Source organism: Entelurus aequoreus, linkage group LG06, assembly GCF_033978785.1.
Source record: "Entelurus aequoreus isolate RoL-2023_Sb linkage group LG06, RoL_Eaeq_v1.1, whole genome shotgun sequence".
Lineage (NCBI taxonomy): Eukaryota > Metazoa > Chordata > Actinopteri > Syngnathiformes > Syngnathidae > Entelurus > Entelurus aequoreus.
In genome coordinates, this window is record NC_084736.1 from 69,888,887 (window position 1) to 69,907,043 (window position 18,157).

At 42.5% G+C, this 18,157-nt stretch overlaps 1 protein-coding gene across 3 annotated transcripts in view; it reads right to left on the bottom strand.

Annotated features, from left to right (window-relative positions):
- The window catches only part of LOC133652530 (eosinophil peroxidase-like), a 33,660-nt gene extending 20,238 nt beyond the window's left edge, over positions 1–13,422 (bottom strand). Inside the window, exons 1-17 of one of the 3 annotated variants that reach the window (XM_062051373.1) lie at positions 13,262–13,422; positions 12,997–13,081; positions 11,396–11,571; positions 11,179–11,311; positions 10,970–11,096; positions 10,688–10,894; positions 10,253–10,607; positions 10,033–10,193; positions 9,708–9,966; positions 9,477–9,647; positions 9,170–9,407; positions 8,905–9,104; positions 8,783–8,806; positions 8,612–8,632; positions 8,401–8,433; positions 6,841–6,951; positions 5,834–6,738 (exon numbers count right to left, since the gene is read on the bottom strand). In XM_062051373.1, the coding sequence (XP_061907357.1) occupies positions 6,338–6,738; positions 6,841–6,951; positions 8,401–8,433; positions 8,612–8,632; positions 8,783–8,806; positions 8,905–9,104; positions 9,170–9,407; positions 9,477–9,647; positions 9,708–9,966; positions 10,033–10,193; positions 10,253–10,607; positions 10,688–10,894; positions 10,970–11,096; positions 11,179–11,311; positions 11,396–11,571; positions 12,997–13,081; positions 13,262–13,322 (2,763 nt within the window). In that variant the 5' untranslated portion in view covers positions 13,323–13,422 and the 3' untranslated portion in view covers positions 5,834–6,337. Of the gene's footprint in view, positions 1–5,833; positions 6,748–6,840; positions 6,952–8,400; positions 8,434–8,611; positions 8,633–8,782; positions 8,807–8,904; positions 9,105–9,169; positions 9,408–9,476; positions 9,648–9,707; positions 9,967–10,032; positions 10,194–10,252; positions 10,608–10,687; positions 10,895–10,969; positions 11,097–11,178; positions 11,312–11,395; positions 11,572–12,996; positions 13,082–13,261 lie in introns of those variants that run through there. The other 2 variants (XM_062051372.1, XM_062051374.1) reach the window with 2 other exon arrangements.
- Between the last annotated feature and the right edge of the window lie 4,735 nt (positions 13,423–18,157).

Consider the following 18,157-nt stretch of genomic DNA (forward strand, 5'->3'; position numbering starts at 1 on the left):
TTCGGGAGAACATCCGCACCGTCACACAACATAAACACCATCCATCCATCTTCTTCCGCTTATCCGAGGTCGGGTCGCGGGGGCAGCAGCCTAAGCAGGGAAACCCAGACTTCCCTCTCCCCAGCCACTTCGTCCAGCTCTTCCCGGGGGATCCCAAGGCGTTCCCAGGCCAGCCGGGAGACATAGTCTTCCCAACGTGTCCTGGGTCTTCCCCGTGGCCTCCTACCGGTCGGACGTGCCCTAAGCACCTCCCTAGGGAGGCGTTCGGGTGGCATCCTGACCAGATGCCCGAACCACCTCAACTGGCTCCTCTCGAGGGTGGAGGAGCAGCGGCTTTACTTTGAGCTCCCCCCGGATGGCAGAGCTTCTCACCCTATCTCTAAGGGAGAGTCCCGCCACCCGGCGGAGGAAACTCATTTCGGCCTCTTGTACCCGTGATCTTGTCCTTTCGGTCATAACCCAAAGCTCATGACCATAGGTGAGGATGGGAACGTAGATCGACCGGTAAATTGAGAGCTTTGCCTTCCGGCTCAGCTCCTTCTTCACCACAACGGATCGATACAGCGTCCGCATTACTGAAGACGCCGCACCGATCCACCTGTCGGTCTCACGATCCACTCCTCCCCCACTCGTGAACAAGACTCCAAGGTACTTGAACTCCTCCACTTGGGGCAGGGTTTCCTCCCCAATCCGGAGATGGCACTCCACCCTTTTCCGGGCGAGAACCATGGACTCTGACTTGGAGGTGCTGATACTCATCCCAGTCGCTTCACACTCAGCTGCGAACCGATCCAGCGAGAGCTGAAGATCCTGGCCAGATGAAGCCATCAGGACCACATCATCTGCAAAAAGCAGAGACCTAATCCTGCAGCCATCAAACCAGATCCCCTCAACGCCTTGACTGCGCCTAGAAATTCTGTCCATAAAAGTTATGAACAGAATCTGTGACAAAGGGCAGCCTTGGCGGAGTCCAACCCTCACTGGAAACGTGTCCGACTTACTGCCGGCAATGCGGACCAAACTCTGGCACTGATCATACAGGGAGCGGACCGCCACAATCAGACAGTCCGATACCCCATACTCTCTGAGCACTCCCCACAGGACTTCCCGAGGGACACGGTCGAATGCCTTCTCCAAGTCCACAAAACACATGTAGACTGGTTGGGCAAACTCCCATGCACCCTCAAGGACCCTGCCGAGAGTATAGAGCTGGTCCACACTTCCACGACCAGGACGAAAACCACACTGTTCCTCCTGAATCCGAGGTTCGACTATCCGGCGTAGCCTCCTCTCCAGCACACCCGAATAGACCTTACCGGGAAGGCTGAGGAGTGTGATCCCACGATAGTTAGAACACACCCTCCGGTTCCCCTTCTTAAAGAGAGGAACCACCACCCCGGTCTGCCAATCCAGAGGTACCGCCCCCGATGTCCACGCGATGCTGCAGAGTCTTGTCAACCAAGACAGCCCCACAGCATCCAGAGCCTTAAGGAACTCCGGGCGGTTCTCATCCACCCCCGGGGCCTTGCCACCGAGGAGCTTTTTAACTACCTCAGCAACCTCAGCCCCAGAAATAGGAGAGCCCACCACAGATTCCCCAGGCACTGCTTCCTCATAGGAAGACGTGTTGGTGGGATTGAGGAGTTCTTCGAAGTATTCCCTCCACCGATCCACAACATCCGCAGTCGAGGTCAGCAGAACACCATCCTCACCATACACGGTGTTGATAGTGCACTGCTTCCCCTTCCTGAGGCGGCGGATGGTGGTCCAGAATCGCTTCGAAGCCGTCCGGAAGTCGTTTTTCATGGCTTCCCCGAACTCCTCCCATGTCCGAGTTTTTGCCTCCGCGACCGCTGAAGCCGCACACCGCTTGGCCTGTCGGTACCTGTCCGCTGCCTCAGGAGTCCTATGAGCCAAAAGAACCCGATAGGACTCCTTCTTCAGCTTGACGGCATCCCTCACCGCCGGTGTCCACCAACGGGTTCTAGGATTACCGCCACGACAGGCACCAACTACCTTGCGGCCACAGCTCCAATCAGCCGCCTCGACAATAGAGGTGCGGAACATGGTCCATTCAGACTCAATGTCCAGCACCTCCATCGTGACATGTTCAAAGTTCTTCCGGAGGTGGGAATTGAAACTCTCTCTGACAGGAGACTCTGCCAGACGTTCCCAGCAAACCCTCACAATGCGTTTGGGCCTGCCAGGTCTGTCCGGCATCCTCCCCCACCATCGCAGCCAACTCACCACCAGGTGGTGATCGGTAGAAAGCTCCGCCCCTCTCTTCACCCGAGTGTCCAAAACATGAGGCCGCAAATCCGACGACACAACTACACTACAAAATCGATCATGGAACTGCGGCCTAGGGTGTCCTGGTGCCAAGTGCACATATGGACACCCTTATGTTTGAACATGGTGTTCGTTATGGACAATCTGTGACGGGCACAAAAGTCCAATAACAAAACACCGCTCGGGTTCAGATCCGGGCAGCCATTCTTCCCAATCACGCCTCTCCAGGTTAAATAAATGATAAATGGGTTGTACTTGTATAGCACTTTCCTACCTTCAAGGTACTCAAAGTGCTTTGACAGTATTTCCACATTTACCCATTCACACACACATTCACACACTGATGGCGGGAGCTGCCATGCAAGGCGCTAACCAGCAGCCATCAGAGGCAAAGGATGAAGTGTCTTGCCCAAGGACACAACGGACGTGACTAGGAAGGTAGAAGGTGGGAATTGAACCCCAGTAACCAGCAACACTCCGATTGCTGGCACAGCCACTCTACCAACTTCGCCACGCCGTTTCACTGTCGCTGCCAACATGAGCGTTTATGAACATAAACACAACAGAACAAATACCCAGAACCCCTTGCAGCACTAACTCTTCCGGGGCGCTACAATATACACCCCCCCTACCCCCTACCCTCCCCCCAACTCAACCCCGCCCACCTCAACCTCCTCATGCTCTCTCAGGGAGAGCATAACCCAAATTCCTAGCTGCTGTTTTGAGGCATGTTAAAAAAAAAAAAATGCACTTTGTGACTTCAATAATAAATATGGCAGTGCCATGTTGGCATTTTTTTCCATAACTTGAGTTGATTTATTTTGGAAAACCTTGTTACATTGTTTAATGCATCCAGCGGGGCATCACAACAAAATTAGGCATAATAATGTATAATTCCACGGCTGTGTATATCGGTATCGGTTGATATCAGAATCGATAATTAAGAGTTGGACAATATCGGAATATTGGATATCGGCAAATAAGCCGTTATCGGACATCTCTAGTTGTAACGTTAAAAATTTGGAAAAAGTGAAGCGCTGTGAACACTTTCCGGATGCACTGTAAGGTTTTTTTTATGATATTGGCACATCATTATTAAGTGAGGTATGAAAAATGTCACCTATACACCACAGTGTAGGATAAGATAGGATAGACTTTATTAATTAAACAATGAGCAAATTATGTGGCTGCAGTGCAGATACAACAACAAGTCCACAAAAAAAAGGTAAAAACACATAAAACAAAAGGCAAACTCGAAAAACATTAACGACATAAAAGACAGCAGCGCCATTTCTATATACAGGTACAAAGTAAAACACAATGAAAACCCCCAAAATGGGCAATAAATAAGACATATCGCGCACATATGGCTGCACCATGCATTGACAAACAACAAAAGAAAAAGACGATTTCAACACTACTTTGGTTTAGGGTTGTACTGTATACCGGTACTAATAAAGTACTGGTACTAATGAATTAAAAACGGTGCTTTACTGCCTCTGAAAAATACCGTTACTATTTTTTATTACGGACATTATTGTGTGCCGTCATCACGTCGTGACATTGCTGGAGCAGAGGCGCATGTTCGGCCCCGCACACCTACGCAGTACTTACAAGCAGACACGCGGTGGAGACATAAGAGGCAGAATGGACGCATATTGGCTCAAAAACAAACGATAAATGTGGAGCTATAAACACTGAAGGTGCTTTAAAACATAACGAGCTAGTGGCTAACATTCAGCCGCAGTCTGCAGTGTTTTAGCTACTTCTAAATCACTAATCCTCGCCTCCATAGCGACAAATAAAGTATGTTTCCTACAAGTATCATCCCTGCAGGACGAGGAATTGCTAAGCATGCTTCACTACACACTGTAGAAGGATACAATAGCTAACCGCTAACAGAAAGCTGGCACTTCGGGGTGCGGCTCTATACATGTAACAATACCAATTACAAGAGCCCTATATAGTCAATACTACAATGATTACATCGATATTTTTTATTATCACAAAATCTTTTGTCTTTTTTTTTAATTGTTTATAAAGTCTGGAAATACGTCCCTGGAGACAGGAGAACTTTAATTATGACCAGTGTATGATCCTGTAACTACTTGGTATTGGATTGATACCAAAATGTGTAGTATCACCAACTAATGTAAAGTATCCAAACAACAACAAAATAAGTGCTTATTAGGTTTTAACATAAGTGTAGATAGAACATGTTAAAACAGAAAGTAAGCAGATATTAACATTAAATGAACAAGTATACATAATAAATATATATATAATACATTTTTTATCCCTTGCCCCTCATCATTTTTGACAAAACAATAGAATGAAAAATGACGGGTTCAGAAAATCTGGAGAAATCCCTGCACGTAAGCAGCTAAGCCTGTGACCTTCGATCCCTCAGGCTGTACTGCATCAACAAGCGACATCAGTGTGTAAAGGATATCATCACATGGGCTCAGGAACACTTCAGAAACCCACTGTCAGTAACTACAGTTGGTCACTACATCTGTAAGTGCAAGTTAAAACTCTCCTATGCAAGGCAAAAACCGTTTATCAACAACACCCAGAAACGCCGTCGGCTTCGCTGTGCCTGAGCTCATCTAAGATGGACTGATACAAAGTGGAAAAGTGTTCTGTGGTCTGACGAGTCCACATTTCAAATTGTTTTTGGAAACTGTGGACGTCATGTCCTCCGGACAAAAAAGGAAAATAACAATCCGGATTGTTATAGGCGCAAAGTTGAAAAGCCAGCATCTGTGATGGTATGGGGGTGTATTAGTGCCCAAGGCATGGATAACTTACACATCTGTGAAGGCGCCATTAATGCTGAAAGGTACATACAGGTTTTGGAGCAACATATGTTGCCATCCAAGCAACGTTACCATGGACGCCCCTGCTTATTTCAGCAAGACAATGCCAAGCCACGTGTTACATCAACGTGGCTTCATAGTAAAAGAGTGCGGGTACTAAACTGGCCTGCCTGTAGTCCAGACCTGTCTCCCGTTGAAAATGTGTGGTGCATTATGAAGCCTAAAATACCACAACGGAGACCCCCGGACTGTTGAACAACTTAAGCTGTACATCAAGCAAGAATGGGGAAGAATTTCACCTGAGAAGCTTAAAAAATGTGTCTCCTCAGTTCCCAAACGTTTACTAAGTGTTGTTAAAAGGAAAGGCCATGTAACACAGTGGTGAACATGCCCTTTCCCAACTACTTTGGCACATGTTGCAGCCATGAAATTCTAAGTTAATTATTATTTGCAAAAAAAAATAAAGTTTATGAGTTTGAACAGCAAATATCTTGTCTTTGTAGTGCATTCAATTGAATATGGGTTGAAAAGGATTCGCAAATCATTGTATTCCGTTTATATTTACATCTAACACAATTTCCCAACTCATATGGAAACGAGGTTTGTACATATCTTACTGAAAGATCAATAAAAATCTTTGTCACTGTAAGTGGCACACCATGAAGTGTGCTTGAGTACAGTGTTTTTTATTGGTATATCTTCAATTTAATCAAACTCACAAGAAATCAGGAAACGTTTGCTTTTATTCAAGAAGCTCCAATAGTATATCTTAATGACGGTTAAATAAACAGTGTGAAGGCTAGGACAAGAAAAAGATTTAAAAAAGCAGTATTAATTACAAAAAATATATCACAGGGTGTACACCGCCTTCCACCCGATTGTAGCTGAGATAGGCTCCAGCGCCCCCCGCGACCCCAAAGGGAATAAGCGATAGAAAATGGATGGATGGATATCACATGAAGCAGTGATAACTTCATACCATTTTTTTCCCGGAGTCTGGTAGTGTAGTTTGTATTTATATCGTTTACACGGCTCTTCGTTTGTGCACTCTTACAATTAAAACACACATTAAAAATCATGGAAAACGATGGAAAATTCCACATGGTCACATAATTCCTATTTTGTAACAACTTGTGATGGTGGATCAATTGTTCTCTAACTGTATTTATTGAGGTGTGTATGTTTATTTTTGCCGGACTGTACAAGAGTGCTTTGTTTTGACTACAGCTCTAATACTCAGTAAAGATCAGATGCCCTGAGAAGTAGCTGTCTCTGGTCAAACCACTGCCACCGTAGTTGGCCACAAGCCATACCTCATCTCCTACTCTCAGCGAGAGGTACGTGCTTCCACTGGCTGTGATGTAACCCTCTTGTCTGGTAGTGAATGAATGCAGGATCAACTCTCCATTGCGCAACAGGTCTACACTGGCCGCGTGGTCATAGATGGTACAGTGGAATTGGAATTCGTACACCCCGGCATATGGGCATGTAAATTTGCCACTGTTGGTGTCATAGCTGTTTTGTCCATTGTAGATGGTCTCGCGGAATGGTATTGGCACACCAGGACTGGGGTAGTTGTTGCCTAGTCTCACAGAGTAGGCCACATGATAGCTGGAGGATCCGGAGGGGCCTGGTTGTCCTGAAAAAAAATAAATATATAAATACCATTTGGCCTTAGAAAGTTCAGATCTTTGCCACTGTGATATCAGTGGTATTGTTGTGTCTGACTTACCCTGTGGCCCTGGGGCTCCAGGAGGTCCAGGCGGTCCAGGAGGTCCAGGGTGTCCATAGGGTTTGGGGGTTTCTCCCAAGGAAGTCAAATTCTGCTGTCCACTCCCAAGTTCTTTTAATGGCAAATAAGCTGATGTTAAATTGACCACCAAAAGCAGTAGTTGGTATTTCGTTGTTTATTGTCAAAGCTTTGGCAATAATGAGACCAATCCAGCACCCAAGCGTTCCCTAGCCCGGTCCAGATCGGTCTGCCTTCCTCTCACTCTTCCTGTGTCTTCCACCCTCTTGTTTTGTCTACCGCTTGCATTCCAGAAGCTCCAAGGCCTCAAACACACAGTCAACCTTTTACTAACCAGACAATTTGGAAAAGCACTAGCTGTTTTGTAATATGACTACGGAAGTAAAAAATAACACAAAATATGGATATATGGAAAATATCTCGTTCCATCAAGAACCAGGAGGTTATTTCCATACCCAAGTACTAGATGTACTAGGTGTGTCCCAAAATATATTTCTCACTCCCAATACGATATTGGAACCTTGTGTATTGGCCGATATCAACAATAATCCGATATGACATCAGCCCGAATCATCTTACATAGTAAATCGGTCACTGTTTTAAATACCGACCATTGTTCTTTGAGTAATGTCATTTGATCAAGCCTTTTCTACCATTCCACACTACAAAATGCTAAAAGTAAATAACTAGACTTTTGAATAAGCTAGAGCAGTGGTTCTCAAACTTGTTTCACCAAATACCGTCTCAGAAACCAGTTGGATCTCCAAGTACCACCATAATGACCAACATTAAAATACAGTAGCGTAATAGGCCTAAGTATTCATTAAAAACACAGCAAAAGTTTCATTTGACAAGTGTATTAAATCATTTTGGCCACTGTAACATTACACACAGTTCGAACAGTAACACTGTGTTTGAGTACATGAGAAAATAAAACACCGTACTTAAATAATAAATCAAACAAGGTTATTTTGCACATAATTAAGTGGTTCTTTGGCGTACCACTAGATGAACCACGGTTGGAGAATCACTGGGCTAGCGTCTATCCTACACACTTCTATAATTTTATACTGTGGAATGTTAGAATGACAATGGCATTAAAGTTACTCAGAGAACAATGGCAGGTATAAAACAACACTAACCTTAGGACAGATGTTTTCTTTTGAAGTGGAGTATAAATTTGTTTTTGCGACACCTATTAGTCACAACAATTCACTATATTAGGCACATGACACAGTAAGGTGAATGACGCGGACACCTTTGTCACTGGATACTTTCTGAGACGCTTCTGCTTTGGAGACATTTTATGTGTAAGTAACATGCAACTATAATTATTTGAGCTTGTTTATGTTGCAGGACTGCTTGTATCTGAGTTTTAAGATGCAGGCCGATAACCATCCCATTGTTTTAGTTTTTTGCTGATATCGGGCAGATATCCAAAATCACTATCGGATTGAGACACCCAAACCAAGTATGAAACAAAAGTATTCGCACAATATATTGTGTGTTATATGAACAGATTTCAGAAAAAGTTGGATTTACCTGGTGTGGAGGTGGTAGTCGTGTTTGAATACCCTATTAAACACAACAAACAAAGATTGAAAATCAAACAAGTAGTAGTAGTTGAATAGCCTATACAGCACGTAAATTAAAGATGGGAAATTAAATTAGTATTTCAAAATACAAATATTAGCACTGTTATTGTTAGATGTAAGAATATATTTTAGAATCCCCCAAAAACTGTTGGATTTACCTGGTGGGTAAGGAGTCGGTTCTGTAACAAAAAAGAAAGTTGATGCGGAAATTAGTATTTTATATACGTACAGTATATCAAACTGGCAAAACGTAATGTAAATCGTTCCAAGTAATCTCATAATTTGATTAAAAGTGTATGTTAAAAAAGGTAGTGCTGTGCTTTACATACCTGGTTTAGGGAAAAATCCATGTTCTATAACACATATTATGAAGAATAAGGAAGTCAGTCATTCCAAAACACAAAGCCATCAACATTAATTTCGTCCAATAGATTTCAGTGGTAGGACTCACCGTCCTCCTGCCATGGAGTGAGGTCCAGTGAAGGGATGTCAGCACATTTGGTGTAACCGGAACCTCGTGGCCGGAACAGGAAGGGATTTTTTGGAACTTCAATCACACCAGTGTTGTCACAGACGATGCGGGAAAGTGACGTTGCCAACAAAGCGGCTCTCTGGGCCTTGGTGAATACTCCTTCGTTCTCCCACCAAAATCTAAAAACAACATTTGATATCAATACTGAGTTTGTAAGAGAGAGCAGCCTAAACATTTTTCATACCTGTCTCCCTCGCGAACCTTGCTGAACTGAGTTCCAATCAGGCAGGCAAACAGGGGACCAACTCTTCCTCCGGACACAAGAGGTTCTACTATTCCTCCGAGCCATAGATCGATGTTTTCAGGCGTGCCATACAGCTCTATCAGCTTCTTGGCCAAGTCGTCGTTTTTCAGCACTTTAGCCAACTCTGTCTCATTTTGAGGTTGTGACAGACCACAGAACTTACGCCATTTGTTGTATCCTGAGAAAGGGTAAAGATGAAAAACCCTCTGGAGACGATGCACTGTGTGCAAAAAGAATAAATGAATACCTGGGATGCCATGGTCTCGGCCACGCTGCATATTGAGAGAGGCCAGATCAAGTGCAAACTCAAAGGAGAATTTAAACAGCATGTCTCTCAGTTCATCCGTAATGACGGCCTCCTGGACATTCAACTTAGCCGGCCGACCCAGTTGCCCCCTCAAGAAAAGGTCTATACCACCTGAAATGATTGAAGTGTGTTACGCAGGGTAGGGTAAAACAGCTACAGATGTGGCCCTACCTTCAAAAACAACCCTCCATGGTGTGTTCAAGGCTGTGTGCAGCAATGGAGAGGGGAACACCGGGTGTTCCTCGTAACTACCGTCAAGTCGGAATACGAAGGGTTGAACCATAGAGTGGCCAAAGCGAAAGGCAGCTGCTCCGAATGCATTGGCGACAGTAGGGTCCACGGTCTTATCATAGCCGGGGTAGGTGGACAGCTTCTTGGATATTACTTCTGGACCGACGATGTGCTTCAAGAAGTCTCTGAATGTGATAATCTGGAAGACAACAACAATATTCATTTGCACTTGATAATTATTCATGCGGCTGAGTCTCGTTCTCACCTGTAAATATGCTCCAATGATTTTGCGTGCTTCTTGGTAGATTCTCTCTCCATTCCACTTCGGATTTAGTTTTCGCAGGGCTCGAGCCAGCCGGTTGTGCTCCCGCAAGAAGAGCGTGTGTAGTGAGGTCAAAAAAATGTTCTCATTGGTGCGTTCATCACCTTCAAAGTTAACATGAAGTCAGATGGATTCTGTTGCAATCAACACATCTGTCACTCACCTGATAGAAAGCAAAGCACTTCCTGGGCGTCGGGGTCGTTGGTGATCCGGGCTCGGGTTGCACACAAGTTGGCTCCCATAGTGGTGAAGGGTAGCAATTCTCTGCCATTGTCAGTGAACTCTGTATTGACCCTCAGCAAACCCTCATCCGTGTCAAGGTTGCGTAGAGCCTTAGCTCTGGCATCTTCTGAGCCGTACACCTGATTCGCGTCAATATATGATGTGAGGCCGTTCAACTGTTGCCGCACGTTGGCTGCGCCAAAGATGGAGCCTGTGGGGCCAGTCCCACACGTGGTACTCGAGCGGAAGAAGGCAATGCACTCCTGGGAGCCGAAGCGTGGGCCATTCTTGGGAATCTGTTCAGAGGACATTGTGTGGGTTTGTGAGGATGTGTTTGTGATGTTGTCTTTTTGGAGGACAATGTTGAGATAACGACCTTGATGGGGAAGCAAGGTTCGGTGCGCTCGCAGCTCTCGTCACAGTCAATGCCGTTACTGAACGAACGGATGACCGGAGAATGAGGTGTGATAGTCAGGTCGTGGTCCATCCACTGTCCAAAGGCGGTCAAGAGGTGAGTAAATTCCTCGTCGCTCACCACATTAGCGATTGGTGTGGTCAGAACACGATTGGACACCTCTCGGACCTGATGGAGGATATTATTTAACTCAAAATTTCACATAGATGACCTCAATCTAAGCTAAAATTAATGATGGAATACCATAGGAAGAACGAAGCCGTTGAGCTTCTCAGGCTCAAACCCCCGAGGCACAGTGAGTCCATCCTGGTACTCAGCAGGCAGGAAGCGTGCAAATGGAATGTTTGAGGCTCCCAATCGGGGCTTATGCCTGCAGGCAAGTGGGATTAACTAATTAATTACGAAAAACCAAAACTTGGGACGGGGAAAACAGCCCGGAAGAGAGATATTACTTGTTGTTGCAGACGCCGGTTATGGTACGAAAGACGTCAACGTTGGGTGTTGTCTTGCAAGAGGGGTCGCGCTGTCGAGGTGAGCAGCCTGTCAGATCTGAAATGAACTCCAAATCCTCCTCAGACAGCAGATCTGACAACACACACAAATCACCAGTGATTAACAGGGTACCATTGACAGGGTCATATTGATACTTGGTGTTGTACCCCCACTCACCGGTTGCGTTGAGCGAACGTCTCTGACGTCTTTCCGCCGATCTTTTGATAATATCCAGTGCATTGTTCATGTAATCAGAAGATCGGGCTATCTCACGGGTGACTCCCATAGGCTGCTTGAGCACGCGCAACACATCCTGAGGTCTGGCTGAGTTCCGTTTGACACGCTCAAGACACCTGTCGGGACATCAATTGACAATGCAAAGTCTGAACACTTAACCAGAACATTCTAAAGACATCAACTTCAAGAGCTGAGATATAATAGTTTAACAAACTGTTTTGTCAAATCAATGGAACAGTCTACCTCTGCCCACATTCAAATAATTATTTTAAAGCTATCTTAAAACACTTTTATTTGCCAAAGAGTATACAATTTGCTTTTTGACACAGTGAGATGATGATTTTATGGAATTAAATTGTTTTCATTGACACGTAATTAGGGCCGCTCCACCCTGTACGCAGAACACGCAATCTGTGGGCGTAAAGGAGCGCATATAACATGTCAATTAATGAATGACAGGGCCCTTCATAAGAACTTTCATTATAAATTGATTCCTAGCCCCTTCCTGCTTCGTAACTGAGAAGAATATAATGGCAGATTTCCCCTCGTTCTTCCAGTAGCTCCTGTGGCGCACAGCATTAGTGCTAGTTTGGCAAGGCAGAAGCTACAAGTTTCAAATTCCGTTTGAGGTAGCGAGGTCTATAAATGTAATGTTTTAATGACGTTGAAATTATTATTTTGCACTTAAAGAAATAACGAGGGAACAATGTATTTCCCATGAATTTGTTTTAGCACAAATGTACAAAAGTAGAATTTTTTTTTCACATTAATGGAACAAGTGTGAACAAATAACAAATAAAATTCTGCCGAGAACCCCAAATTAGCCAAGGGCGGCCCTGCTGGTAACATTTGTTTTTAATTACTTATCTAATCACTTCTTCTTATTGTACTGCTGTTTGTTTTGAGTTTTTACTAGTTGCTCTGGTGCACAGCAGTATTTATATATATATATATATATATATATATATATATATATATATATATATATATATATATATATATATATATATATATATATATATATATATATATATATATATATATATATATATATATATATATATATATATATATATATTTATACGTTAGGTTAGGAAAGAACACAGAGGCTATTTCATCCCTACAAGCTTGTTTTGCAGGTGTCCCTGCTCTTCAGGGGATTTTGAAGAGCAGGGACACCATCTTCAAAATCCCCTGAAGAGCAGGGACACCTGCAAAACAAGCTTGTAGGGATGAAATAGCCTCTGTGTTTTTTGCTGACCTAACGTATATTCTGCTCTACCACGGTATTGTGCACTGTATAACGGATAACCCACAGAAACTGACTATATATATATATATATATATATATATATATATATATATATATATATATATATATATATATATATATATATATATATATATATATATATATATATATATATATATATATATATATATATATTACAGACACTTCTCTGAAGATACAATGAATAAGCATATCGATTATTTGTCCTCGGGTTAATTTCTTTCTTCAATAAAAAAAAGTGTAAACTCACTCTTGTCTTGAATATTCATATGCAGAGTCCACTTTGGTGATGGCAGCGTTGACAGCTCTTTGAATTTCCTCCCTGCTCACTTGTTCTAAAAGCAAATATTATAATAATGATATATGTAAAAATAAAATAAAACATTTGCTAAAGCATCCTGCAATGAAGATGGGGACTCGGTGCGGACCCACGTCCACAGTCATTGAACATTGCTCGGCATGAGAATACTGTAAAGCAGTGTAAAATGTACACAGTAAAACGTGTTTGTACTTACGAGCATTCACTTGCAGCCAAAGGCAAAGCACTGCAAGCAAGAGGCATAAATGCCGAAACATTTTGGGAAAGTCAAAGATTATATTCCACAAACTCGCATAAAAATGAAAAAGATCAACATAAAAAGCGAAGAGAACCTGCCACGTAGCACTAATGCGTGCAAGTGTGGAGCGCATCTGTCGTTTGGCGTTTTATAAAGGAGTGTCACTGGAAACACCAGTAAACACCAAGAATTTGGACCATTGTTTTTTTGTTTTTTTGTTTTTGTTCTTCCTAGTTCCGCCTTGGGTGGCGTCCCAATTCAACCAGCAAATTATGAAATTATGAAACGTAGATCGCGGAACTGTCGGTCATTTAGGGATTATTATTATTTTTATGATGATGCGTTCAAGAGTCTCAGGCCATAAAACTCTTGAACGCATCATAATAATCCCCTCAACCCCCCTCCAAAAACGGATTAACTCGCTGGAATATAAAGACAACATAACATACAACCGTAAACATGGATGCATATGAAAAAGTGCAATATATTTATCTGTAGCCTACAGTAAAGTAATTTATTCATTTATATATGCACCTTATTGCTCTTTTATCCTGCACTATAACGAGCTAATGCAACGAAATTTCGTTCTACTGTAAAGTTCAAATTTGAATGACAATAAAAGGAAGTCTAAGTCTTAGATGTGTCAGAGAAACAAATACAACACATTTGTTGTTTATTTTAAACACAAATGCCATTTGTTTATAAATCATTTGGAAGCAAACAACGTTACGCCTTTATTTATGTATTTACTAACACCGTGTTTACAGATAATGTGTATTCTCCTACAGCAACAAAGCATATATGCACTCCGGAAGGACATCCATCTTTGCAGCAATCTACAATCTACAAAGACGCACTGGCTGAGGCTCGCAGTAATCCCGCCTGGAGAGGAGTTGTGAATGACTGCTGGGCCACAACATTAGGTACACCTGCAGACTGCAGCACGGATTTCATATTTCAGTCATTCACAACTCCTCCAACACGAACATTATTGTTTTTGCACTTTTTGGTTTCTTATAAAATAACCTTTTTAAATAGATTCAATCTTGCACGTGGAAAGTTTAAGTGTGGGCTTTAGTTGATATAACACTCCCATCAGGGGGTGCATTCTACGGCAGGGGTACATTATCCAGCACAACAGCGGCGCATGGACTTCATTTATAAGTAAAGGTAATACCATAATAACGTTTTTTTTTTATTAAATATGCTTTTTTGTGTGCTACAGTTTGTATGTGTAAAGTTAAAGTTAAGTTAAAGTACCAATGATTGTCAAACACACACTAGGTGTGGTGAAATGTGTCCTCTGCATTTGACCCATCCCCTTGTTCACCCCCTGGGAGGTGAGGGGAGCAGTGGGCAGCAGCGGCGCCACGCCCGGGAATAATTTTTGGTGATTTAACCCCCAATTCCAACCCTTGATGCTGAGTGCCAAGCAGGGAAGAATGCTGGTATGAGCTTTTAAACATAATCCGTTAACTGCTGCCAATCAAATGGTGAATAAGATACTCTTTAGGGTTCATATGTTTGTAAATCTGACTGTGGTGAAGTCAGTGCTTCACCAGCCATGAACCTCACCGCACGCCACTGTATATATATATATATATATAAATTTTTACCGATTGTCCCGCATCATTTTGACAAAACAATAGAATGAGAAATGACACAATATGCGATATTAGGAGCCTTTGTTTGCTTACTTTTTACTAAAAAGGTAGTTGTCTAGAATGTTCAATATCTTATTTTTTTGACTAAATTATTAATGAAATATATTTGAAATTTATGATAAGAAAAGAAAAATAAAGCCAATAATAAATGTATTGTGTGGTCCCCTTCATTTTGAAAAGAATCGGAAAGTATTGAAATACATTTTGATACTGCTACCGGTACCAAAATATAAGTATCGGGACAACCTTCTGCCATTGGTTGGACACATAATCCATACAATTGTGAAGTTACAGCATATAGTTGTAACTTTATTGTAATTAACTGAAAAACCACAGCACTGCAGGTACAGTAAATTGCTGTAAAGATATTTCACAGTATATTACTGTAAATGTTACTTTGAAAGTAATGAAAGTATTAGCCAGCAAGTTGCTGTGAATTTACTTTTTGTTTGTTTGAATGAATAGATCCCTAACAGGTCATCAAAACATAATTTTGTGTAATGGTAGCTATTTTTTTATTTAATTTTATACATACAATGGGGGAAATTATATGGGATTGCTTACTGATTTTGTATGTTGACCCCTTTGCAAAGACAGTCCAGAATTGTTGTGGTGGGTTTATTTCCCCTGAGAAATACATCATATTTAGAAGAAAAAAAAAAAAAATTACATTACCAAATTTTCTGGACCATAGGGCGCCCCGGATTATAAGGTGCACTGCCGACGAGCTGGTCTTTTCAGGTCTGTTTTCATACAAAAGGCGCACCAGATTTTAGGCGCATTAAAGGGGTCATATTATGATTTTTTTTTTTCTACATCTAAAACACTTCCTTGTGGTCTAAATAACATGTAATGGTGGTTCTTTGGTCAAAATGTTGCATAGATTGTGTTTTACAGACCATTTTCAAGCCGCTTTCTGACTGTCTTGTGGGCGGCTTATTTACATGTTGCCACTTCGACTGCGCCTTCTCCCACCATCTTTGTTGATCCTGGTAGTTTCTACCGCTTCCATAGTGAGTCTAATGACATATAAGTTAAAACTGCATGCTACTTTATATTAGAAATGGCAACAGAAAAAAATAAATAAAAATACAAAAAATTAAAAAGAATTGGCAACAGCGGAGGATGAATCCCCTACGACAAGAGGATAGAGAAAAAGAAGCTCATTGACTACAGTGCGGACGACAATGGATGATGCGTGCACATTTTCGAGACTTATGCAGATCCGAAATACACATCAGCAGGAACCAATACGTAAGAAAAGTTAGTTTTGCATAACAGGTCGAAACAAAACGCAAGATAATATGTCTCCTAATAGGTGTCATTTAGGGTCCTTATACACACACCATAATAATATCCGTATGTTGAAGCACAGTACGACTGACTATGGTAGCCGTAATGCTCTGACAATCCATTAAGCAGCGCGGCTTGGGAACAGGTGGGTGCCATGATTGGGTATAAAAGTAGATTCCATGAAATGCTCAGTCATTCACAAACAAGGATGGGGCGAGGGTCACCACATTGTCAACAAATGCGTGAGCAAATTGTTGAACAGTTTAAGAAAAACCTTTCTCAACCAGCTATTGCAAGGAATTTAGGGATTTCACCATCTACGGTCCGTAATATCATCAAAGGGTTCAGAGAATCTGGAGAAATCACTGCACGTAAGCAGCTAAGCCCGTGACCTTCGATCCCTCAGGCTGTACTGCATCAACAAGCGACATCAGTGTGTAAAGGATATCACCACATGGGCTCAGGAACACTTCAGAAACCCACTGTCAGTAACTACAGTTGGTCGCTACATCTGTAAGTGTAAGTTAAAACTCTCCTATGCAAGGCAAAAACCGTTTATCAACAACACCCAGAAACGCCGTCGGCTTCGCTGGGCCTGAGCTCATCTAAAATGGACTGATACAAAGTGGAAAAGTGTACTGTGGTCTGACGAGTCCACATTTCAAATTGTTTTTGGAAACTGTGGACGTCGTGTCCTCCGGACCAAAGAGGAAAAGAACCATCCGGATTGTTATAGGCGCAAAGTTGAAAAGCCAGCATCTGTGATGGTATGGGGGTGTATCAGTGCCCAAGACATGGGTAACTTACACATCTGTGAAGGCGCCATTAATTCTGAAAGGTACATACAGGTTTTGGAGCAACATATGTTGCCATCCAAGCAACGTTACCATGGACGCCCCTGCTTATTTCAGCAAGACAATGCCAAGCCACGTGTTACATCAACGTGGCTTCATAGTAAAAGAGTGCGGGTACTATAATGGTCTGCCTGTAGTCCAGACCTGTCTCCCATTGAAAATGTGTGGCGCATTATGAAGCCTAAAATACCACAACGGAGACCCCCGGACTGTTGAACAACTTAAGCTGTACATCAAGCAAGAATGGGAAAGAATTCCACCTGAGAAGCTTAAAAAATGTGTCTCCTCAGTTCCCAAACGTTTACTGAGTGTTGTTAAAAGGAAAGGCCATGTAACACAGTGGTGAACATGCCCTTTCCCAACTACTTTGGCACATGTTGCAGCCATGAAATTCTAAGTTAATTATTATTTGCAAAAAAAAAAAATAAAGTTTATGAGTTTGAACATCACATATCTTGTATTTGTAGTGCATTCAATTGAATATGGGTTGAAAAGCATTTGCAAATCATTGTATTCCGTTTATATTTACATCTAACACAATTTCCCAACTCATATGGAAACGGGGTTTGTAAATTATGACAGATTTTTTTAGCGCCGTGCGTAATGTTCTACATTCTCAATGAAACGTCAAAGTTTTGGTGAACAGGCGTCAACCTACAGTCCTCACATATGTCTTATGTCTAACTACCATCTACTGGTCACACTTATCATTACACCATGTACCAAATAAAATTGCTTCAAGGTCGGTAAGCACAACCAGAATTAATCCGTACATTATGGGCTCCGGAATATAAGGCGCACTGTCGATTTTTGAGAAAATTAAAGGAATTTAAGTGCGCCTTAAAGTCCGAAAAATACTTTAAATAAAGGTTAGAAATTAATGTATGTATGGATATACGGAGCGGTACATATGCGGTACATATCCGGTAAAACACGGACGCAGGGCATACTTGCCAACCCTCCCGGGAGACTCCCGAATATCAGTGCCCCTCCCGAAAATCTACTGGGGCAATCATTCTCCCGATTTCCACCCGGACAACAAT